This window comes from Salmo trutta, chromosome 12 (genome assembly GCF_901001165.1).
Source record: "Salmo trutta chromosome 12, fSalTru1.1, whole genome shotgun sequence".
NCBI classification, from domain to species: Eukaryota; Metazoa; Chordata; class Actinopteri; order Salmoniformes; family Salmonidae; genus Salmo; species Salmo trutta.
This window is the reverse complement of record NC_042968.1, coordinates 57,565,584-57,590,765: the sequence shown is the minus strand read 5'-3', so window position 1 is coordinate 57,590,765 and position 25,182 is coordinate 57,565,584. Positions and strand designations below refer to the sequence as shown.

The 25,182-nt window shown below is 42.7% G+C and overlaps 1 protein-coding gene across 1 annotated transcript in view; it reads left to right on the top strand.

Annotated features, from left to right (window-relative positions):
• Positions 1 to 25,182, top strand: part of LOC115203858 (allograft inflammatory factor 1-like) — a 42,252-nt gene that overhangs the window by 14,081 nt on the left and 2,989 nt on the right. The window contains exons 3-5 of the mRNA XM_029768907.1: positions 6,250 to 6,316; positions 8,931 to 8,972; positions 9,297 to 9,459. Of these exons, the coding sequence (XP_029624767.1) occupies positions 6,250 to 6,316; positions 8,931 to 8,972; positions 9,297 to 9,459 (272 nt within the window). The remainder of the gene's footprint in view (positions 1 to 6,249; positions 6,317 to 8,930; positions 8,973 to 9,296; positions 9,460 to 25,182) is intronic.

The window sequence follows — 25,182 nt, the reverse complement described above, 5'->3', positions numbered from 1 at the left end:
TTGTGAAGATCACTCCGCGACACACAATGCAGCGCTGTCTTGTTATTCCCACTCGCCATCACTCACCGCTGTCATGAAATGGACTCATGCGAGCCTGAAGTTCTGACTGAGCTCAATTGTCATTAAACGCTTATACAGCGATGAGTTTCTCTCTCTTTCATACAAACTTATAACAAGGAGCGCCCACAATGTGTTTTGTATGGGGAAGTGCTTAGTAATGAGTCTCTCATAACGATCAAATTAATAAAATGACACGTCCTGACCCAACATCCACAGCATGATGGTAAACCCAGGGAGTACTTTCAGAACAGTGCAGAATGCTTCAGGAAACAGTGCTTCAAACGTGAAAAAGTAAGTCAGCTAGCAAGGCATTGTTGTCATTTTATAACAGATGATAAGCAGAAATATCGGAGTACTAACTAACTCTCATATTAGTAGATGTGAGTTTCTCTTTCAAACAATCCCATGGCCTTCTACACAGCTAAAAGCTAACATTCGCCAAAGCAAGCTAGCTACCCTAGTAACAGTACAGATTAAGATGAAAAATGATCAGGCTTACTGTATATCTTACTGTAGAAATTATTGTTGAAAACTAGTCTAGGTTGGAACTGTTGCTGTTAAAATACAATAATAATGTGTATTCTTAACTGGAATAAACTGATTGAAGCAAAATGCTTTTTGAGGCAAACACACTCACACAGTTCTGGGTTGCTCATCTACAGCAGGAAGCGGTCTCCTGCCTCACTGAGAAAGCAGTAGATGTTCTGGTCCAGTTTGGCACCACATACCTATGCGAGTCAGGGTTCTCAACTCTGACATACTTAAAAAACAAGTACAGAAACAGTTTCAAGGCTGAGCATGACCTCAGTGTTACACTGTCAAAATCGGAGCCCAGAATAGACATGCTCTCATTAGGACTGTGTGTGTTTTCTGGTCTACATCTGTGTGATGTGATCAATCAGTTTATTCCAGTTCAGAATGAAAATTATTTATTGTATTTTAACAGCAACAGTTCCAACCTAGACAGATATGTACGAGTGTTTTTAATGGGGGGAAATAAACATAAATAAATATGTATATAGATATTTAACTTCATTGTTATTTGTTTTTGTCTGTATTGCATTTGTTTTAGGCATAAGGGCAATGAAATGTACCGATATTTATGTATAGTTGCATATTTTTCTAAGCTTGCGTCCCAGGAAAACACAGAAATTCTCATTTGGGTCCCAAGCTGAAAAAGTTTAAGAACCCCTGGTATAAGGGATGTTGTTCCCACTGTGACTACTAAAACATACCCATACCAGAAACTGTGGATAGATGGCAGCATTCATGCAAAACTGAAAGGGCGAAACACCGCAATTAACCATGGCAAAGTGACTGGGAATATGGCCGAATTCAAACAGTGTAGGTACTCCCTCCGTACGGCAATCAATCAGGAAAAACATCAGTACAGAGACAAAGTGGAGTCGCAATTCAACGGCTCAGACACGAGACGTATGTGGCAGGGTCAACAGACAATCGCGGATTACAAAGGGAAATACAGCCACGTCGTGGACACCAACATCTTGCTTCCGGACAAGCTAAACACCTTCGCCCGCTTTGAAGATAACACAGTGCAACCGACGCGGCACACTACCAAGGACTCTGGGCTCTCCTTCTCCGTGGCCGACGTGAGTAAGACATTTAAGCGTGTTAACCCTTGCAAGGCTGCCGGCCCAGACGGCATCCCTATCCACGTCCTGGTCTGCTCATGCTGGTCTGCATGTGCAGATCAGCTGGCTGAAGTGTTTACAGACATATTCAATCTCTCCCCATCCCAATCTGCTGACCCCACTTGCTTCAAGATGTCCACCATTGTTCCTGTACCCAAGAAAGCAAAGGTATCTGAACTAAATGACTCTCGCCCCGTAGCACTCACTTCTGTCATTATGAAGTGCTTTGAGAGGCTAGTTAAGGATCATATCACCTCTACCTTACCTGACACCCTAGACCCACTTGAATTTGCTTACCGCCCCAATAGATCCACAGACGATGCAATCGTCATCACATTGCACACTGCACTATCCCCTCTGGACAAGATGAATACCTATGTAAGAATGCAGTTCATTGTCTATAGCTCAGCATTCAACACCATAGTACAGGCTTATCATTAAGCTCGGGGTCCTGGGTCTGAACCCCGCCCTGTGCAACATCGTCCTGGACTTCCTGACTGGCCGCCCCCAGGTGATGAAGGTAGGAAACAACACCCCCGCTTCGTTCCTGTACTCCCTGTTCACCCATGACTACGTGGTCACGAACGCCTCCAATTCAATCATCAAGTTTGCGGACGACACAACAGTAGTAGGCCTGATTACCAACAATGACGAGACAGCCTACAAACTTTTACAGATGTACAATTGAGAGCATCCTGTCGGGCTGTATCACCGCTTGGTACGGCAACTGCACCGCTCACAACCAGGGCTCGCCAGACGGTGGTGCGGTCTGCTCAACAGATCACAGGAGGCAAACTACCTGCCCTCCAGGACACTTACAGCACCCATTGTCACAGGAAGGCCAAAAAGATCATCATGGACATCAACCAACCGAGCCACGGCCTGTTCACCCCGCTATCATCCAGAAGGCAAGGTCAGTACAGTTGCATCAAAGCTGGGACCTAGAGACTGAAAAACAGCTTCTATCTCAAGGCCATCAGACTGTTAAATAGCCGGCTTCTACCCGGTTATACAACCCTGTCCCTTAGAGGCTGCTGCCCTATATACATAGACTTGGAATCACTGGTCACATTAATAATGGAACACTAGTCACTTTAATAATGTTTACATACTGCTTTATTCATCTAATATGTGTATACTGTATTCTATTCAACTGTATTTTAGTCAATGCCACTCCGATATTGCTCGATCTAATATTTATATTTTTCTTAAATCTTTTACTTTTAGATTTGTGTTTATTGTTGTGAATTGTTAGATACTACTGCACAAGCATTTCGCTACACCCGCAATAACATATGCTTAATATGTGTATGTGACCTATACAATTTGATTTGATTTTAGGTTGTTGTTGTAAATGAGAATGTGTTCTCAGTCAACCTACTGGGTAAATACAAAAATTAGGAATTGGTCTCACATGGCTGGTTACTCCATTCCTTTTCATTATAACTTCTCTGGGCGTTTCTGGCAGCCTTCCTACATCCTTGTAGGTTGTTCCATTTTACCAAGATAAAATAACTGTTAGAGGACATCTTTGTGGTGGAGATGATATCATTGTTTGTGTTGTAGGTGGGCTAATTCACTCTCAAGTTTCTGACACATTGAAACCTCTTTCAAATACATTGAACTACAGTTGAAGTCAGAAGTTTACATACACCTTAGCCAAATACATTTAACTTCATTAGGGTAGGGGGCACTATTTTCACCTCCGGATGAAAAGCACACCCAAAGTAAACTGCCTGCTACTCAGGCCCAGAAGCTAGGATATGCATATAATTGGTAAATTTGGATAGAAAACACTAAAGTTTCCAAAACTGTTAAAATAATGTCTGTGAGTATAACAGAACTAATATGACAGGCGAAAACCTGAAAAAAATCCATCCAGGAAGTGGGATTTTTTTTATGTTTGTAGTTTTCTATTGAATGCCATTACAGTATCCATTGACTTAGAACTCAAATTGCACTTCCTATGGCTTCCACTAGATGTCAACAGTCTTTAGAAATTGTTTCAGGCTTGTATTCTGAAAAATGAGGGAGTAAGACCACTTTGAATGAGTGGACCATTCAGTGTCCCAGAGGTTTTTCATGCGACCGAGAGCACGCCTTTCTTGTTTTATTTTTACGAAGCTTTTGTCCGGTTGAAATGTTATTACTAAAAACAACCTGAGGATTGATTATAAACATTGTTTGACATGTTTCTACGAACTTTACTGATACTTTTCAAATTTTTCGTCTGTCTGTTGTGACTGCCTTTGAGCCTGTGGATTACTGAACAAAACTGAGGTTTTTGGATATAAAGAGGGACTTTATCGAACAAAACGAACATTTGAGTAAATGGGAGTATTGTGAGTGCAACCATACGAAGATCATCAAAGGTAAGTGATTCATTTTATCACTATTTCTGACTTGTGTAACTCTACTTGGCTGGTAACTGTTTGTAATGATTTGTCTGCTGGGTGCTGTTCTCAGATAATCGCATGGTATGCTTTCGCTGTAAAGCCTTTTTGAAATCTGACACCGTGGTTGGATTAACAAGAAGTTAATCTTTAAACCGATGTATAACACGTATGTTTTATGAATTTTTATGAGTATTTCTGTTTTTGAATTTGGCGCTCTGCAATTTCACTGGATGTTGGCCAGGTGTGACGGTAGCGTCCCACACACGCTAGAGAGGTTAAACTCAGTTTTTCACAATTCCTGACATTTAATCCAAGTAAAATTCCCTGTCTTTGGGTCAGTTAGGATCACCACTTTATTTTAAGAATGTGACATGTCAAAATAATAGTAGAGATTTATTTCAGCTTTTATTTCTTTTATCACATTCCCAGTCTGTCAGAAGTTTACATACACTCAATTAGTATTTGGTAGTATTGCCTTTAACTTGTTTAATTTGGGTCAAACGTTTTGGGTAGCCTTCCATAAGCTTCCCACAATACGTTGGGTGAATTTTGGTCCATTCCTCCTGACAGAGCTGGTGTAACTGAGTCAGGTTTGTAGGCCTCCTTGCTCGCACACGCTATTTCTGTTCTGCGCACAAATTTTCTATAGGATTGAGGTCAGGGCTTTGTGATGGCCACTCCAATACCTTGACTTTGTTGTCCTTAAGCCATTTTGCCACAACTTTGGAAGTATGCTTGGGGTCATTGTCCATTTGGAAGACCCATTTTCGACCATGCTTTAACTTCCTGACTGATGTCTTGAGATGTTGCTTCAATATATCCACATAATTTTCCTACCTCATGATGCCATCTATTTTGTGAAGTGCACCAGTCCTTCCTGCAGCAAAGTACCCCCACAACATGATGCTGCCACCCCCGTGCTTGACGGTTGGGATGGTGTTTTTCGGCTTGCAAGCCTCCCCCTTTTTCCTCCAAACATAACGATGGTCATTATGGCCAAACAGCTATATTTTTGTTTCATCAGACCAGAGGACATTTCTCCAAAAAGTATGATCTTTGTCCCCATGTGCAGTTGCAAACCGTATTCTGGCTTTTGTTATGGCGATTTTGGAGCAGTGGCTTCTTCCTTTCTGAGTGGCCTTTCAGGTTATGTCGATATAGGACTTGTTTTACTGTGGACATAGACACTTTTGTACCTGTTTCCTCCAGCATCTTCACAAGGTCCTTTGCTGTTGCTCTGGGATTGATTTGCACTTTTCGCACCAAAGTACGTTCATCTCTAGGAGACAGAACTCGTCTCCTTCCTGAGCGGTTTGACGGCTGCGTGGTCCCATGGTGTTTATACTTGCGTACTATTGTTTGTACAGATGAACGTGGTACCTTCAGGCGTTTGGAAATTGCTCCCAAGGAGGAACCAGACTTGTGGAGGTTTAAAAAAAGAATAATAATAATTCTGAGTTCTTGGCTGATTTCTTTTGATTTTCCCATGATGTCAAGCATAGAGGCACTGAGTTTGAAGGTAGGCCTTGAAATACATCCACAGGTACATCCTCCAGATGACTCAAATGATGCCAATTAGCCTATCAGAAGCTTCTAAAGCCATGACATCATTTTCTGGAATTTTCCAATCTGTTAAAAGGCACAGTCAACTTAGTGTATGTAAACTTCTGACCCACTGGAATTGTGATACAGTGAATTATAAGTGAAATAATCTGTCTGTAAACAATTGTTGAAAAAATGTATTGTGTCATGCACAAAGTAGATGTCAGTTGACTTGCCAAAACTATAGTTTTCATGACTACAACCTAAGTGTATGTAAACGTCCAACTTCAACTGTGGATACTGTAACCTCTCCATTGAAGAGTGTAAATGACATGGGTGCGTCCCAGTAATATTTCATTGCACCTGAAGTTTACACTCGTTCACTACTTCCCACCAATCGAAAAAGCATTGGATTGGTGGAGGCATGTGATGTTCACTTCCCTTCACTGAAAGGGAATGACTAAGTGCACATGTGGGAGGAAGGAGAGATAATTGAGATGTAGCCATGATAGTAAAATGTTGTGAATCTGATACCATGTTAGACCTGTTTTTCTGATGGGCTCTCAGACTCAGCTTCTCCCCTCTTCCTCTCTCCTCAGGAATACATGGAAGACCAGAAATACCGGGATGAGGAGGACCTCCCAGAAAAACTAGATTCCTTTAAAAGTAAGTCATTCTGCCTGGAAAGACCTTCCCGGGCCTCAAATGTCAGATGTATCACTGTCCCAATTTAGGTCTGAATCACAGAGTGGTGTGAGTAAGTTGTGTCTGTGGGTTTCCTGTGGGAGTGTGTGTGCCATATGTCAATGTGTTTGTATTTTGTGTCTGTTTTTTTAGTGTGTCTATGTGTTCTGACCTGATTTTCTAAGTGGGTTGTGAGGCCAGGTTGTTCCACAGCGGTCCAGACAGCAGGAATGTGGCTGCTCCTCCTCTCCTCTGATTGTTATTGTAATTCTAGGGCTCTGGGGGAACAGGTGGTTTTAGAGAGTAGAATGACACTGAAACCAGGACCAGATTATCCCCCACCCCACAGCAGCAGCACCTTGTTAAAAAAAATACCTGGGGAGAACCCTGGTGTGTGTGTCATCATTCACGGACAGGTCTGGTCTGAGAGTGAAAGTTGCAGTAGTGTTCTGTGTGTGTGTTTTACTTGTAAATCCTGAGATTATAAACATAGCAGGGGGCTGGTGGGATGAACTATAGGAGGACAGGCTCATTGTAATGGCTGGAATGGAATAAATGGAATGGTACCGAACACGTCAAGCACATTGAAACAACATGTTTGACTCCGTTCCATCATTTCCATTCAAGTCATTACAATGAGCCCGTCCTCCTTTAGCTCCTCCCACCATCCTCCTCTGGCCTATAGGAGAACTAGATAGAGCCCTGGTGTTGTATTTATTTCTCATAACAGCAAATGCTTGAAGGTATTGTTCCCGTTCGAGAGCGGGTGACAATGAGCAAAGAGCAAGGCCACAAGACGTTATTGTTTTGGGAAAGAATGACAGGAGGCTTTCATGTAGCGTCCCACACTGTCTCAGCTGAGGCCTCAAGCCAACAGCCCCACGCCCCAGAGGCTCCAGGGGTTGATGTGTGTATCACACAAATATGTCTGTCAGAGCAAACTCCTAACCATGGAGAGAAGAGAGGGAGGGAAGGAGAGAGCGAGACAATGTGTGATTGTCCGTCCTTGCCCTTTATGCTCACAGCGAAGGCCTGATGGAAATAGAAGGGTGCATGGAATAGGGGAAGAGGAGGAAGAGAGAGAAGGTCTCCAAAATATTTCACTCACTTTGAAGACATGAGGAATATTGGAGAGGAGGAAAAAGCCACATGTGTTGTTGAGACTCAGTGTGTGGACGGATGGATGGTTGATTGACAGAGCGCTTCAGGACAAGAGGCCCACTCACAGAGCAGTGTGTAGGTGGGAGGCGGAGGAGGGGCCCTCTCCTCAGAGTTCACAAACAGGGTCAGCATTGTCCTCCGACTGCCCCCCCCACACGGTGACAAAGTTCCACAACGCAAGGCCTCACACACAAACACACACACAGAGGCTCCATTGTGACAGGGGAAACAGCTAGGCCTAATCCAGAAATTTGACTAACTACAGAGTTCCAGAGAGAGAGAGAGAGAGAGAGAGAGAGTTCCAGAGAGAGAGAGAGAGTTCCAGAGAGAGAGAGAGAGTTTCCAGAGAGAGTTCCAGAGAGAGAGAGTTCCAGAGAGAGAGAGAGTTCCAGAGAGAGAGAGAGAGTTCCAGAGAGAGAGAGAGAGTTCCAGAGAGAGAGAGTTCCAGAGAGAGAGAGAGAGAGAGTTCCAGAGAGAGAGAGAGAGTTCCAGAGAGAGAGAAAGTTCCAGAGAGAGAGAAGGTTCCAGAGAGAGAGAGAGAGAAGGTTCCAGAGAGAGAGAGTTCCAGAGAGAGAGAGAGTTCCAGAGAGAGAGAGAGAGTTCCAGAGAGAGAGAGAGAGAGAGTTCCAGAGAGAGAGAGAGAGAGAGAGTTCCAGAGAGAGTTCCAGAGAGAGAGAGAGAGAGAGAGAGTTCCCAGAGAGAGAGAGAGAGAGAGAGAGAGAGAGAGAGATAGAGACTAGAGAGAGAGAGAGAGAGAGAGAGAGAGAGAGAGAGAGAGAGAGAGAGAGAGAGAGAGAGAGAGAGAGAGAGAGAGAGAGAGAGAGAGAGAGAGAGAGAGAGAGAGAGAGAGAGAGAGAGAGAGAGAGAGAGAGAGAGAGAGAGAGAGAGAGAGAGAGAGAGAGAGGAGAGAGAGAGAGAGAGAGAGAGAGAGAGAGAGAGAGAGAGAGAGAGAGAGAGAGAGAGAGAGAGAGAGAGAGAGAGAGAGAGAGAGAGAGAGAGAGAGAGAGAGAGAGAGATGTTTTTATCTCCACAACAAGACTTGTCATTGGAGTGGCACAGGGCAGTTGGCTACTGACTGATAAAGTCTTAGGCTACTGCTTGAACTGTAGGCCAGGCCAAATGAGAGGATCTATTCATTGCCATGAGGCCAGGACCATCTTTTTTCCTCGTTGGCCTGTCTGACCCTAGCCTGCCATTGCGAGACACACCTGCTATGACCAGCTGTGTGTGGGTGTGGTGTGTGTGTTAAGCAAAGTGTTTTTTATTTTTTCTTGGTCTTCTACTCTCTCCCTAATGCGTTCTGTTTGTGTGTGTTATTAAAGGGCCTTTGACTTTGTTAGGTGTACATTCAGACACCTCAACCCTCCTTATTTAGTCTGCTGTGTGCTAACCATGCAAGCTAACCATACGGTTGTGTGTCGATTTTGTTTTGCAGACAAATATGCAGAGTTTGACCTGAATGACCAAGGAGAGATCGGTGAGTAGTGGAAACGACAAGCAGCCAGGTGCTCAACAGTGATACACAACTGCGGTGCTTTGTGTGTGTGTGTGTGTGTGATCACTGAGCAGTAGTTAAGACCTCCGTGTGTTGTGGGTATGGGATTAACCAGAGGTCTATGAGGGTTTCATGTGTCACTATTGCGTCTCACTATAAAGGTGATACTGTATTTGGCCTACTGGCCTTGAAAACAGCTGTCAGATAAGGTGTTTGTGTGTGTATGTGTCTCTGTCGTTCTACTGCGGGTGTGTGTGTGTGTGTGCTTGTTAACCATTCTCCTTCTGTGCGGGTGTCCCCCTGCAGATATGATGGGGATGAAGAGGATGATGGAGAAGCTGGGCGTTCCGAAGACCCACCTGGAGATGAAGAAGATGATCTCCGAGGTGACCGAAGGCATCAGCGACAGCATCAACTACAGAGACTTCGTCAAGATGATGCTGGGCAAGCGCTCGGCCGTCCTCAAACTGTGAGTGCATTGTGTGCTGTGTGTCTCGGGGGGGAGGTATTGTGTTGGTGTGTGCGGCGCTTGTCGCCATCATATGTACATTGTGTTGTGTCTTGTTTCATTGGTATCTCTGGGTGGGTGTGCGACTGGCCACGTGCATCGTTACATACAGTTGAAGTCGGAAGTTTATATACACCTTAGCCAAATACATCTAAACTCCGTTTTTCACTATTCCTGACATTTAATCCTAGTAAAAATTCCCTGTCTTAGGTCAGTTAGGATCACCACTTTATTTTAAGAATATGAAATGTCAGAATAATAGTACAGAGAGTGATTTATTTCAGCTTGTATTTCTTTCATCACATTCCCAGTCGGTCAGAAGTTTACAAACACTCAATTAGTATTTGGTAGCATTGCCTTTAAATTGTTTAACTTGGGTCAAACGTTTCGGGTAGCCTCCCACAAGCTTCCCACAATAAGTTGGGTGAATTTTGGCCCATTCCTCCTGACAGAGCTGGTATAACTGAGTCAGGTTTGTGGACCTTTTTCAGTTCTGCCCTCAAATTTTCTATAGGATGGAGGTCAGGGCTTTGTGATGGTCACTCCAATACCTTGACTTTGTTGTCCTTAAGCCATTTTGCCACAACTTTGGAAGTATGCTTGCGGTCATTGTCCATTTGGAAGACCCATTTACGACCAAGCTTTAACTTCTTGACTGATGTCTTGAGATGTTGCTTCAATATATCCACATAATTTTCCTGTCTCATGATGCTATCTATTTTGTGAAGTGCACCAGTCCCCCCTGCAGCAAAGCACCTCCGCAACATGATGCTGCCACCCCCGTGCTTCACGGTTGGGATGGTGTTCTTCGGCTTGCAAACATCCCCCTTTTTTCCTCCAAACATAACGATGGTCATTATGGCCAAACAGTTCTATTTATATTTCATCAAACAGAGGACATTTCTCCAAAAATTACTATCTTTTTCCCCCATGTGCATTTGCAAAACGTATTCTTGCTTTTTTATGGCAGTTTTGGAGCAGTGGCTTCTTCCTTGCTGAGCAGCCTTTCAGGTTATGTCGATATAGGACTTGTTTTACTGTGGATATAGATACTTTTGTACCTGTTTCCTCCAGCATCTTCACAAGGTCCTTTGCTGTTGTGCTGGGATTGATTTGCACTTTTCGCACCAAAGTACGTTCATCTCTAGGAGACAGAACGCATCTCATTCCTGAGCGGTATGACGCCTGCGTGGTCCCATGGTGTTTATACTTGCGTACTATTGTTTGTACAGATGAATGTGGTTCCTTCAGGCGTTTGGAAATTGCTCACAAGGATGAACCAGACTTGTGGAGGTCTACCATTTTTTTTCTGATGTCTTGGCTGATTTATTTTGATTTTCCCATGATGTCAACCACAGGTACACCTCCAATTGACTCAAATGATGTCAATTAGCCTATCAGAACCTTCTAAAGCCATGACATCATTTTCTGGAATTTTCCAAGCTCTTTAAAGACACAGTCAACTTAGTGTATGTAAACTTCTGACCCACTGGAATTGTGATACAGTGAATTATACGTGATATAATCTGTCTGTAAACAATTGTTGGAAAAATTACTTGTGTCATGCACAAAGTAGATGTCCTAACCGACTTGCCAAAACTATAGTTTGTTAACAAGAAATTTGTGGAGTGGTTGAAAAACGAGTTTTGATGCCTCCAACCTTAGTTTATGTAAACTTCTGACTTCAACTGTAGGTCTCAGTGGATGTTCGTTGGCTTTTGCTGTGTGTGTGGGAATTCACCCTCCGCTGTGTCAGCCAGTTGTTATCTTTCAGCAGGGTTTGGGATGACAGGTGATGACAATCTGATTTTTAAATCTGCCTGCCACAGTGGCGGCTGGACCATAAAGTACATGTTTTGCCCATTGTGTAAGTCCTTTTTAAAACAGGAAAACATGCCCGGGATGGGGTGGGTTGGGTTTGGGCAGATATCTGCAGGTCTAGTCAGTGTGTTTTTGCTATTGCATTTCAGCTCTAACCGGACTAAACTGGTCAGGCAGATCCTTAGCCAGTCAAGTCTCCTCATAATCCCAAATACACTCATCATCAGGCAGAAACAACTTTTCTCCACTGCTCCTTCCAGTCTTTCTTTGTTAATCTCTCTCTCTCACTTCAAATCTTTCTCTCTTGCTCTCTCCCTCACTCTCTATCCTTCATCAGTAGAGGTGATGAGCCTAGCGAGAGAAAAAGACAGAGAGGCCTTTTCTCATTTGGGAAAAAGTCTGTCCTCCACCCTCTCCTCCGTCCTCTCCTCAGTGACCCGGAAACCGACAAGTTGTGGAGTGTTCGAAGAGATGTCAATTTGTTAGTAGGCGAACGGAAGACTTCTCCTGCCCTCCTCGATAGCCACCTTACATCGAGGATAGTCACATGTCTGAGGCCTTCCCGGAAGAGTTTTGGAATCTGCCACACCCCCTTTGAATCAGCTTTTGTTTTGTCAGATGAGCACACGTTTAAAAACAGTATGCTACTTTTTTATTTATTTCACCTTTATTTAACCAGGTAGGCAAGTTGAGAATTCCGGACTACAAGCCGCAACTTTTTTCCCAGGCTTTGAACCTCGCGGCTTAAACAATGACGCGGCTAATATATGGATTTTTCCCGCTTTCAATTTTTTTTCTTCCAAAAAAACACATTCTGTGACGTGCTCAGTTTTTTGGCGGCATGAAGCTTTCATTAGACCAATGAAATTGCCGAACGGGTTAATGTCAAACAACTTTTTGGTTTACTGTTTAGATGAAATCGAGCGCTCTCAAACTTCCTATCATTCTGATTACGGTAGTCATTTTGTCACCCTCATCATGGCAAAGACACGGATAAATGCATATGATGCAGCTCTCAAGTTGAAGGCGATTTGATCTGGCTGTTGGAAAAGGAAATAGAGCTGCTGCACGGGAGCTTGGTCTTAATGAGTCGATGATAAGACGTTGGAAACAGCAGCGTGAGGAATTGACTCAGTGCAAAAAGGCAACTAAAGCTTACTGCTAATTTTGTATTTTTTTTGTTACAAGCCGTGTTTCGTTAAAGCCTATTTATTTGTGTTACAAGCCGTGTTTCGTTAAAGCCTGTGTAAAGTTCATTTGTTTCAATGTACCGGTAGGCACCTGCGGCTTATAGACGTGTGGCTTATTTATGTTCAAAATAATACTTTTTTTTAATTCAGTGGGTGCGGCTTATATTCAGGTGCTCTTAATAGTCCGGAAATTACGGTATAAAATGTCTTTCACAACTTAATTTGTTTTTAATCACTTTACACATTTATTTTGGGATCCACACTTGTAAACGTAATTTGCCTGATGACGCGTGAGTGGAGTCTCATTTGATACAATGAGACTCCTCCACTCGTTCCCCCTCCCTGCCGCCTCTCCTCGATTACCTTTGACCTTTTTCAAAAGGAGGCGAGGGAGGATACAGGAGTTGAGCAAATCCAATTGAGAAAAGGCCAGAGTAAATGTTGCTACCTTTTATTCTCTGAGTGATTTGAGACCCCCCCCCCTTTCAAAAACCTTTCTCCCACTCTAGCCTTTTAATCTGTGAATTTGATTGGACGTCATCCAAGTTGGCCACAGCGATCTTCAACTGCTCTCTTGTTGTATTATAGTGTTCTGTTTCTCTACTGGGACGGAGAGGGAGAAAGAGGGGGAGTTGGAGAGAGAGAGTGAGGGGTTTGAGGACAGAAAACAGAAGCTATTATATAGTTAGTAAACTGTTATTCAGAGTTTCTTGGCAGAGGAACAATTGGTTTTGTTGCAATTACAGGGAAATAATTTGGGTCGGGTACTACTAACGGCCGGGGGGGTTCTGGGGCCAAGTCCAGGCCTATTGTTTGCTGGGTTGGCCATTTGAGTGCCAGAGTAGACTAAACACACATTTGGCTTCATGCACACACACACACACGCCAGGGTTTCCGTTAGCAAAATGTGGCGCCAGACATTTGACCGGCAAATTTTTTGGCCGGTTTTGAGAAATGTACAGGACCCATATGCATTGGGTGCTCAACCTGATTAGGGCAACCACCCACGGTGCTCAGAATGACCGAAATCACATTTGGAATATGATAATTCATATTAACAGAACATGCAAGTCGAGGATGCAACTACGTGCGGCCCTTCTTACCGAATTCTGATGTGCACTTTGAACATTTTACTTTTCTTCAGCCAACAAGACGAGTAACGAACAGCAGAATCACTAGCCTATGTCAATCTACTATCTAGTGCTCTTATTTACATATCCAAAATGTGCATAGGCTCTTGGGGAACTCGTAAACTTGTGTAAGCCTCATTAAAGCTACAGAAATGTCAGTGTCCAACCTTAACATGTGATAACAATACAACACAACACAACAGATGAACCGTAATAACATTTACTCACGGGTAGCCAAAAATAACTATCTGAAAACCATGTCCTTACTAAGCCACTCCTCCAGTCTTCTGATATGTCCCATTGGGTCATCTCTCAATAACTCAGCATCAATAACCCAGCCATTTTTAAAGACATCAACCCAACTAAGTGACCCAATGCTTGCAACACAGCAGTTGGGTCATCCAAACCCAGCATGTTATGGAGTGTGTGGATGGGAGCATTGTCAACCTATGGGGGCATTGCCAAGGTAGCAAAAATAATGGCCTGCCCAGCATTTTTATACATGACACTATGTACGATGAGATGTTTAATTAACTCAGGAACCACATCTGTTTGGAAGCACCTGCTTTTAATATACAGTACTTTGTATCTCTCATTTACTCCGGTTTTTCCATTATTTTGGTAGTTATCTGTAGGCTGACCAGAAGTTAGGCCTAGTAATTAATGAATAACTGTGGATGGTTCTGTCTTGTACCCAGAGTGAATCCTAGTTCAGCTTAGCAGGTTTAGCGTGTGAACCACCACACCGTGAGAGGATGAATCCATCTCTTTCCTCATGGAGCCCAGCCAGCCAATTAGCTAATCCTGAGTATTTTAGTGAAACTGTGGTGTGACTGTGCCTGACGGCTGACTGTGGCTCGCTGCATTGTCATAAGGGAATCTACAGGCATACTTACCAAGGCTATGTGCAGAATCACTGATCTACAAATCACCATTCATCCCAAATAACTACTCATTACATGATTTAAGATGAGCAAATCTGTTCAGGGCCTTGCTCAGGCTGATCCCCTCGAACACGCTGCTACAGTAGCCATTAAAAGCCATCCAGTGGAACCATTGGTAATGTAGTCAGGAACAGAGTGGGAAGTGGTTGCCAGGGACACGTTTGCCAGCATTGGAGTTGCCGTGGAGGCGGTTTGGCCTCCATTGGGATCAACACTCCTTATGAGCTTATAGGAGCTTTGCTGAGGTTAACCAAAAAAGGAAAGTAAAGACGCCTCTCTCTGAATAGAGGCCGTCAGCTCTCTCTCTCTTTCTCTCTCGTTTTCTATACACGTCGCTCCCTTTGTCTATCTCCTTTGTTTTTCCTTAGTAAAACAAACAATCTGTCTTCCTCCTTCATTCTCTCAATGCCTTTCTGGGTCTCTCCATCCGTCTATTTTATTCCTCCTTCTCCAGTGTTTCACTTTCAATCTTTCACCTCCCTCCCATTTGTCTTTTTATTTGCACTCCTATCGCTCATATTCATATTGTCTCACTCTATAGTTTTCTCTCATTCCCTTGGGTGCCTGTCATTCTCTCTCTCCCAATCTCGCTCTCACTCTCTCTGTGTTTTCCATTAGTGCCGGCTGTCTGCTAATCAGCCGGTTACAGGCTCATTTTCATCTGGCTATATTTTACCACTTCATATTAACTAGGCTTCTTTTCATGTAAAAGTTTCAATTCGCTAGTCCGTTGAGCCCTCTCCCACTTGAATGAACCATATGCATCTCTAGCGATCTATTGATAGGACAGTTGCCTGTCAGTTAGTCACAAAGTGAGCGATGACAGGGAAACGCAGCAACGAGGATGAGGCGAAGTGAGAGGTTTCACTCTCGCCAAAATCTGCCCAAAATAACCCAATGCGTTTCTATGGGCTTTTTTTGGACCTAATCTTGTCGCCTGCCTGCCTTCCTGCCTTTGGGACAACGCCTCCCATTGTTAGGGTGGAGACATGAGCATCTCGTCATTTATATTACGGCTGGGCGGTATACCGGCTTTTACTATATACCGGTATTGATGCAGGGACCGGTTTTGGTTTTTACTTTCCCTATAACGGTATTTGAATGTTTGTTTTTTTTAAATGTGATATGCCGTGTGTAATGTCCATTTGTATAGTTTACTCTACTACTTGAGTCATCCCTTTCCGCTCTCTCTCTCCATGCCGCTTTCCACGCAGACCTAGTCCCACCCACCCCCTGTCACTCAAGGAGCGCATTTGTTGTTGCTTGACCACAAGACACTTTCGTTCAGTCTGCATGGTCAGTGCAGCACATGCAACTTGGATCCACAAGCGTTCTATAATTACAATATTAGTTTGTGTTTCTTACATCTGCAAAAAGCTAGTTTGTTTTTTCATGACTATCCTACCGATCCTCGACTTCGGCGATGTCATCTACAAAATCGCTTCCATTACTCTACTCAGCAAACTGGATGCAGTCTATCACAGTGCCATCTGTTTTGTCACCAAATCACCTTATACCACCCACCACTGCGACCTGTATGCTCTAGTCGGCTGGCCCTCGCTACATATTCGTCGCCAGACCCACTGGCTCCAGGTCATCTATAAGTCTATGCTAGGTAAAGCTCCGCCTTATCTCAGTTCACTGGTCACGATAACAACACCCACCCGTAGCACACGTTCCAGCAGGGATATCTCACTGATCATCCCCAAAGCCAACACCTCATTTGGCCGCCTTTCCTTCCAGTTCTCTGCTGCCAGTGACTGGAACGAATTGCAAAAATCGCTGAAGTTGGAGACTTTTATTTCCCTCACCAACTTTAAACATCAGCTACCTGAGCTGCTAACCGATCGCTGCAGCTGTACATAGTCCATCTGTAAAATGCCCACCCAATCTACCTACCTCATCCCCATACTGTTTTTATTTTATTTACTTTTCTGCTCTTTTGCACACCAGTATTTCTACTTGCACATCATCATATGCTCATTTATCACTCCAGTGTTAATCTGCTAAATTGTAATTATTTGCTCCTATGGCCTATTTATTGCCTACCTCCTCATGCCTTTTGCACACACTGCATATAGACTTTATTTTTTTCTACTGTGTCATTGACTTGTTTATTGTGTTATTGGCTTGTTTATTGTTTACTCCATGTGTAACTCTGTGTTGTTGTCTGTGTCACACTGCTTTGGTTTATCTTGGCCAGGTCGCAGTTGTAAATGAGAACTTGTTCTCAACTAGCCTACCTGGTTAAATGAAGGTGAAATAAAATAAAAATACAAAATAAATTCTTAGCAAGTTAAGCGAAATCGTGTTAGCCACTTATGCTAATTGCTAGTTAGCTAGCTAACTAGCTAATAAAAGTACTGAGTAAGAGCAAACGTAGCTAGCTAATACAGCCTGATACCAGTGCTGATGGAGGCCTAAATCAGCATGTTGTTTGTGCAACAATATCTTCTAAATCAAAGAGGAATAGGCGAAGCATGAATATGTTGGCTACATGAATAAAGATTTAATGTAGCCAAAGATTATAGGGTCCCCTAGGAAACACTGAACATCACTTTGGTTCCTACCCTGTCACAATTACTCCTCCATGGCATTTTCATTCGTTGTCATGTCAAACAACACTGTATTCAAAGTGCCCACTATTATATTCTAACTATAGAGTTAGTATAAACATTCTATTTCCATGATTCCCAAAAGTTCACCCAAGTTTTTGATCTAAATCGCAGTTGCAACTTTTGGTTAAAAATAAGGCGTCGTTTTTTTTGCCCATATAGTGGCGGTGTGGAAATTATCTCAAATGAGTGCAGGAAATGCAGAAATTGATGGAAATGCAGGAAATGATTTTAGGTTGAAGTTGAATTGAACGGTATTAAACAATCAGAATGGAGAAAGACCCATTGAAATAATGTAGATGTGTTGCCACCCTAGGGTCACGCACTACTCATAACGCAAATGTAGAACTTTTCTTAATCAAAAACGTAAAATACCGTCAAATTTGAAAAATACCATGATATGATATTTTGGCCATATCGCCCAGCCCAAATTTATATATAGATCTCTGGTAACAGAGAGATTTTCTTTACATGGAGGAAGAGACCATTACAACCTAAGTTGTAACGATGGGTCAAACCCCACGACTTAGCCTAATTATTGTTTTCTGACACGTTAATTGATTTTCTTTTGCGTGTTTCACATTGCCAGCCACACGGAGTCATGACACATAGTAGGCTATTTACTGTGCGTTGATGACAACTGAACAGCAAGTGTTGACTAGTTTATAAAAGGTGTCTGACTGAAATAAAGTCAATCTCCTATAACCCTTTGCCATTCATGAATCATGCAACGTGGTTATATTTATGTCCGTGGAATTATATTGGGACAAGTATACCTTTCCTAGGATGTCGGGGTTTGCTAGACAGTGACGCTAAAATTAGTGACGTCTCGTCAGTGAAGCCTAACCAATCGCATCCGTGAGAGAGACGTTCATTTAGCTCCCTATTTTGCACAGGCTACAGGTAGGCCTAGGCTTTTCTTCAGTGCAGATACATTATGAAAACATTCGATGAAGATGGTGAATCATTACTGCAGGAACAATGGGCAATGGAGAACCTTTATTCTGATCCAAATATGATAATTGGGCCCTCACGGACTCCAGGCATTAAAACGGAATTCAACAATATTCAAAAATGTATTGACCTTAGCAGGGAATCAACTAAATGTATTGAACATTAATTAATTTGCCCAAGTTTATCATAAGACATGAACAGAATGCATCAGTGATTCATATTTCCTGCAACTTTGTGAATGAGGCCACAAGAATGCCCCTGTGTGTGGCCGTTAGCGATGATCAGGGGTGCAATTTTCACTGGGGACATGCTGGTTGAGACAATGCCAAGAGTGTGCAAAGCTGTCATCAAGGCAAAGGGTGGCTACTTTGAAGAATATAAAATATATTTTGATTTATCTTTTTTTGGCTAGAAAATAGTAAAAATAAAGAAAAACCCTTGAATGAGTAGGTGTGTCCAAACTTATGACTGGATATACAGTTGAAGTCGGAAGTTTACATACACTTAGGTTGGAGTCATTAAACCTCGTTTTTCAACCACTCCACAAATTTCTTGTTAACAAACTATAGTTTTTGCAAGTCGGTTAGGAAATCTACTTTGTGCATGACACAAGTAATTTTTCCAACAATTGTTTACAGACAGGTTATTTCACTTATAATTCACTGTATCACAATTCCAGTGGGTCAGAAGTTTACATACATTAAGTTGACTGTGCCTTTTAAACAGCTTGGAAAATTCCAGAAAATGATGTCATGGCTTTAGAAGCTTCTGATAGGCTAATTGACATCATTTGAGTCAATTGGAGGTGTACCTGTGGATGTATTTCAAGGCCTACCTTCAAACTCAGTGCCTCTTTGCTTGACATCATGGGGAAATCAAAAGAAATCAGCCAAGACCTCAGAAAACAATTGTAGACCTCCACAAGTCTGGTTCATCATTGGGAGCAATTTCCAAACGCCTGAAAGTACCACGTTCATCTGTACAAACAATAGTACGCAAGTATAAACACCATGGGACCACACAGCCGTCATACTGCTCAGGAAGGAGACACGTTCTGTCTCCTAGAGATGAACGTACTTTGGTGCGAAAAGTGCAAATCAATCCCAGAACAACAGCAAAGGACCTTGTGAAGATGCTGGAGGAAACCGGTACAAAAGTATCTATATCCACAGTAAAACGAGTCCTATATCGATATAACCTGAAAGGCTGCTCAGCAAGGAAGAAGCCACTGCTCCAAAACCGCCATAAAAAAGCCAGACTACGGTTTGCAACTGCACCTGGGGACAAAGATCGTACTTTTTTGAGAAATGTCCTCTGGTCTGATGAAACAAAAATAGAACTGTTTGGCCATAATGACCATTGTTATGTTTGGAGGAAAAGGGGGGATGCTTGCAAGCCAAAGAACACCATCCCAACCGTGAAGCACGGGGGTGGCAGCATCATGTTGTGGGGGTGCTTTGCTGCAGGAGGGACTGGTGCACTTCACAAAATAGATGGCATCATGAGGTAAGAAAATTATGTGGATATATTTAAGCAACATCTCAAGACATCAGTCAGGAAGTTAAAGCTTGGTCGCAAATGGGTCTTCCAATGGACAATGACCCCAAGCATACTTCCAAAGTTGTGGCAAAATGGCTTAAGGACAACAAAGTCAAGGTATTGGAGTGGCCATCACAAAGCCCTGACCTCAATCCCATAGAAAATTTGTGGGCAGACCTGAAAAAGCGTGTGCGAGCAAGGAGGCATACACACCTGACTCAGTTACACCAGCTTTGTCAGGAGGAATGGGCAAAATTTCCCCAACTTATTGTGGGAAGCTTGTGGAAGGCTACCCAAAACGTTTGACCCAAGTTAAACAATTTATAGGCAATGCTACCAAATACCAATTGAGTGTATGTAAACTTCTGACCCACTGGGAATGTGATGAAAGAAATAAAAGCTGAAATAAATAATTCTCTCTGCTATTATTCTGACATTTCACATTCTTAAAATAAAGAGGTGACCCTAACTGACCCAAGACAGGGAAGTTCTACTAGGATTAAATGTCAGGCATTATGAGACACTGAGTTTAAATGTATTTGGTTAAGGTGCATGTAAACTTCCGACTTCAACTGTATGTGTGTATATATGTGTATGTGTATATATATATATATATATATATATATATATATATATATATATATATATATATATATATATATATATATAATAAGCCTGAAACTGGGGGAAAACGGAAACCTGGACAAACAAAACCTTTAATTTAATAAATGTGTCTGTTTAAATAAAATACATAATTTGAAGAATAAACATTGTGGCAATACATTTTTCCAATCTGGTAAGTAAACTCGATAAAGTATTCCAATAATTATGCTGTGCATTTCAGATGGAATCAAGGCATTAGGATGTACCAGAGGACACAAATATAGCTCTTTCTGCAAATACATTTGAACTACTTCTCCGATTTGGCCGGCTACTCTTATGTACTTGTGGAAACACTGTCTTTCCCTCCCTCTCTCTCTACTCCATATCTATTTAGATCAGTGTGTCCTGGTTGGAGACATAAGCCCCCTGTTAAACTCAGCAGGGCGCTCTGTTTTGATCGCCCCCTCTGGCCTGACTGCTCGTTAGGGACTGTGTCATTAGTCACTGTCGTTAGGGACTCTCGTTAGTGTGGGACACTGAATGGACACGGCACTGCAGCCATCTTAAATCCTGCCCAACTCTCAGTTCCCAGGCACTGAGAATAGAATAGAGGCAGTCTTGGAAGGATTGCCAAGCATGTTCCCCAAACACCATCCCTTGGTGCATGGCCCAAATCCTGCTACAGCATACACATGTGAACGTACTCTCCTGGTCTCTCACTCATTCACTCACTCTAGGGCTGTCCCCGACTAGACCGAGAGTCGGCTGTTCTTTCAACCAATCGATTTGTCAACGTTTTTTAAACGTGTATTTTTCCATATATAGACACACCCTATGTTTGAATAAAATCAGCTACTGAGCTTGTCTGATGCTTTAAGCACTGCGATTAAAAATGGACACAAATTACTAAAGAGGGAGTCAGATCAATATAGCCAAACCAGAAGAAAAAAACCTGTTCTGACCCGACCCCCCCCCTCCTCTCGGTGCTGCTGGCCTTCGCTCCAGTTATGCTCCTGAAGTTGGCGGTAATAGGCTACACCAGCGGTCAGCAATAACCAAACAAACACTGTAGATTAGAAATTCTGGTAATTAATAGTAAATGTACTTGTGGTGATACTGGTGTGCCATCGCTGCGGTCTCCCCACCAATGGATTAGTCTACTCACAGGGGTGAATCAGACAGGTGTCTCGTGTACCATATCTTTTTTTTTTATATACACTATATATACAAAAGTATGTGGACACCCCTTCAAATTAGGGATTTGGCTATTTCAGCCAGACCCATTGCTGACAGATGTATAAAATCGAGCACACAGCCATGCAATCCATAGACAAACATGGGCAGTAGAATGGCTTTACAGAATTGCTCAGTGACTTTCAACATGGCACCGTCATAGGATGCTACCTTTCCAACAATTCAGTTCATCAAATTTCTGCCCTGCTAAAGCTGCCTCGGTCAACTGTAAGTGCTGTTATTGTGAAGTGGGAATGTCTAGGAGCAACAATGGCACAGCTGCGAAGTGGTAGGCCACACAAGCTCACAGAACGGGACCGCAAAGTGCTGAAACACGTAGCGTGTAAAGAATCATCTGTCCTCGATTGCAATGGCAATGCCCAAGCAGCGGCACACAAGCCTAAGATCACCATACCCAATGCCAAGCGTAGGCTGGAGTGCTGTAAAGCTCGACACCATTGGACTCTGGGAGCAATGGAAACGCATTCTCTGGATAGAGTCTGATGGATGAATCTGGGTTTGGCGGATGCCAGGATAACTCTACCTGCCCAAATGTAAAGTTTTATGGAGGAGGAATAATGGTCTGTGGCTTTTTTTCATGGTTTGGGCTAGGCCACTTAGTTCCAATGAAGGGAAATCTTAATGCTACAGCATTACAATGACATTCTAGACGACTCTGTGCTTCCAACTTTACGGCAACAGTTTGGGGAAGGCCCTTTCCTGTTCCAGCATGACAATGCCCCCGTGCACAAAGCGAAGTCCATACAGAAATGAATTGTCGAGATCAGTGTGGAAGAACTTGACTGGCCTGCACAGAGCCCTGACCTCAACTCCATCGAACACCTTTGGGATGAATTGGAACGCCGACTGTGAGCCAGGCCTAATCGCCGAACATAAGTGCCTGACCTCACTAATGCTCTTGTGGCTGAATGGAAGCAAGTCCCCGCAGCAATTTTCCAACATCTAGTGGATAGCCTTCCCAGAAGAGTGGAGGCTGTTATAGCAGCAAAGGGGGGGACCAACTCCATATTAATGCCCATGATTTTGGAATGAGATTTTCGACGAGCAGGTGTCCACAGACTTTTGGTCATGTAGGGTATTTGGCACAGCTTGATTAAAAAATTCTTGGTTGACCAACAGCCTATCAACCAAACAATCGACCAGCAGACTAAATGGGGTCAGCCCTAACTCACTCACTCTCATGCATAGACACACATGCGCACTCACACACACACACTATTTAATTTCTTTACGCACAAAATAATATGGGCAACATGGGTCTTGATCCAGGAGGGGGATAATTGTCTTTGCTGCCGCTGCTTAAAACATCCTCTACTTTTTATGTTCTACAATGACATTGTTGTGCAATGTACTTAAAGAGTTTAATTACAATACGCTATATATTCATTTTCACCAATGTTGGAAATTAGTTTTTATTGTTTAAAGAAATTATGAAAGAGATTGGTGTCACGTTCTGACCTGTAAAGGTGTGATTTGTTAGTGTTTGGTCAGGACGTGGCAGGGGGTATTTGTTTTTTGTGGTTCAGGGTGGTTGTGTGTATGTGTCCATGTAGAGAGGGGCATTTGATTTATTAGTCCAGGGTTTTGGTTATTGTTCTATGTTAGTTTATTTATATCTTCTGTCTAGTCATTTGTATTTCTATGTTTAGTTAATTGGTGTTGGGGCCTTCAGTTGGAGGCAGCTGTCTATCGTTGCCTCTGATTGAAGGTCCTATAATTAGGGGTGTGTTTGTATTGTGGTTTGTGGGTAGTTGTATTCTTCACCTGACAGAACTGTTAGTGTCGTTTTCGTAATTGTATACGTGGTTCACCTTCTTCAACATAAACAAAAAAAAGATGAGTATACACTTCCCTGTTGCGTCTTGGTCCTCCACACAAGACAATCGTTACAATTGGTGTATTTTTCCCACTATCTAATTATGGCATGGGGCTGTTCAATCACAGACAGACCAATCTATCGCTTAACGGTTTTATTTAGACAATCATGTTTTTTAGCAAAATGCTATATATCCGCCTCACTCTCAGAGTAATAAGTAGTACTGCTAGGTTTTACAGTCAAATGTAACATAACTACATTTGTAATAAAGAACTGTACAAATTATAAAAATATATTTTTTAAGTATTATTCAATAGAGCAATATGAGATCTGTATTTTAATCATTTATCAGGTGCTCTTATCCAGAGAGACTTACAGTAAGGGCATTCATCTTAAGATAGCTAGGTGAGACAACCACATATCTGTGACGATCATCGTAAGGAGTAGACCAAGGTGCATCGTGGTACGAGTTCATATTTCTATTTATTGAACGAACACGTTCTGCAGGCTTATTGAGCTGTACAAAAACAAGATCCCACACTGAAGGAGGGGAAAAAGGGCTGCCTAAGTATGATTCCCAATCAGAGACAACGATAGACAGCTACCTCTGATTGGAAACCATACTAGGCCAATCAAAGGAGAAAAAAAAACATAGAAATATAACACATAGAATGTCCACCCAATGTCACACCCTGACCTAACCAAACAGAGAAAAAACGTCTCTGTCACGCCCTGACCTGAGAATCTCACAATCAAATTTACAGGATACGGGGGGGAAAAAAACATTTTCACACACCGCTAAAATCTATGAATTAATGGATTTGACTAATATTTTACACACAAAGGTACCCATAAGCAATCATTTCTGTTGAAAAAACACATGAGAAAAATTGCACTTACAATGAACAGCTGAGCATAAATTGAAATAATATGCACTAATTAGATTTATTTTACTGGACTGGTTGTAGGCTACCTGCATCTGATGGTAATGGTGCTTTCAAGACAACTGAGAACTCTGGGGGGAAAAACTAGGTCAAATCATAACGTCAGTGATCTTCAGGTCGGAAAGTCGGTGGTCTAGAAACATACCGGAGTTTCCAACTTGGAGGTTTCCAACCACAGTTTCCAACTTGGAGTCCCGGTTGTCTTCAACGCACTGAAGTCAGAAGTCTGAGATTTCCGAGTTCCCAGTTGTTTTGAACACGGCATTACTCTAAGCGGAAGGAGGGAGAGAGCGGCAGAGGGTCCGCCTCTCATGTTCCCTGCTCTTTCCTTACTTTCATCAGTTGAGACTGACCAGAGAGAGGGGACACCGTCTTCCACCTGATGGCAAAACTCGAGTCGCACCGTATCCGCCTCAGTCATGCACAAATTCACGTTGTTCCTGGGACCAGAGAAAGTGAAATATTCCTCTAAATTAAAATATACATGATGAGCTGCTAATAATAATAAAAACGCAGGCCTATCGATACACTTGACTACTCATTCATTGCAGAGGCAACACGACTAGAAGTAGGGAGAAATGCGTTCGTTTTCTAATAGTTTTGAATAAAACTGTTGACTGTGCTTAATAAAAACATGAACTCACTCATAAAAACAGCAGCTTTTTGCTGTATTCTTTGACAGTCTCGTATTGCTCATGGTTTTAAAAGTCATGAAATTTCATGTAGGCTAGTATCAAACTTTGCTGTGGCCTAGGTCTTGGAAGCTGTGGGCACAGTGATTTGAGGTATCCGATTGGCTAGCGCAGTAGGCGGTCTCGATTTAGCCACAGATCTCCCGGTCCGCAGGGCTTCTGAATAAAGTGGACCTACTGCA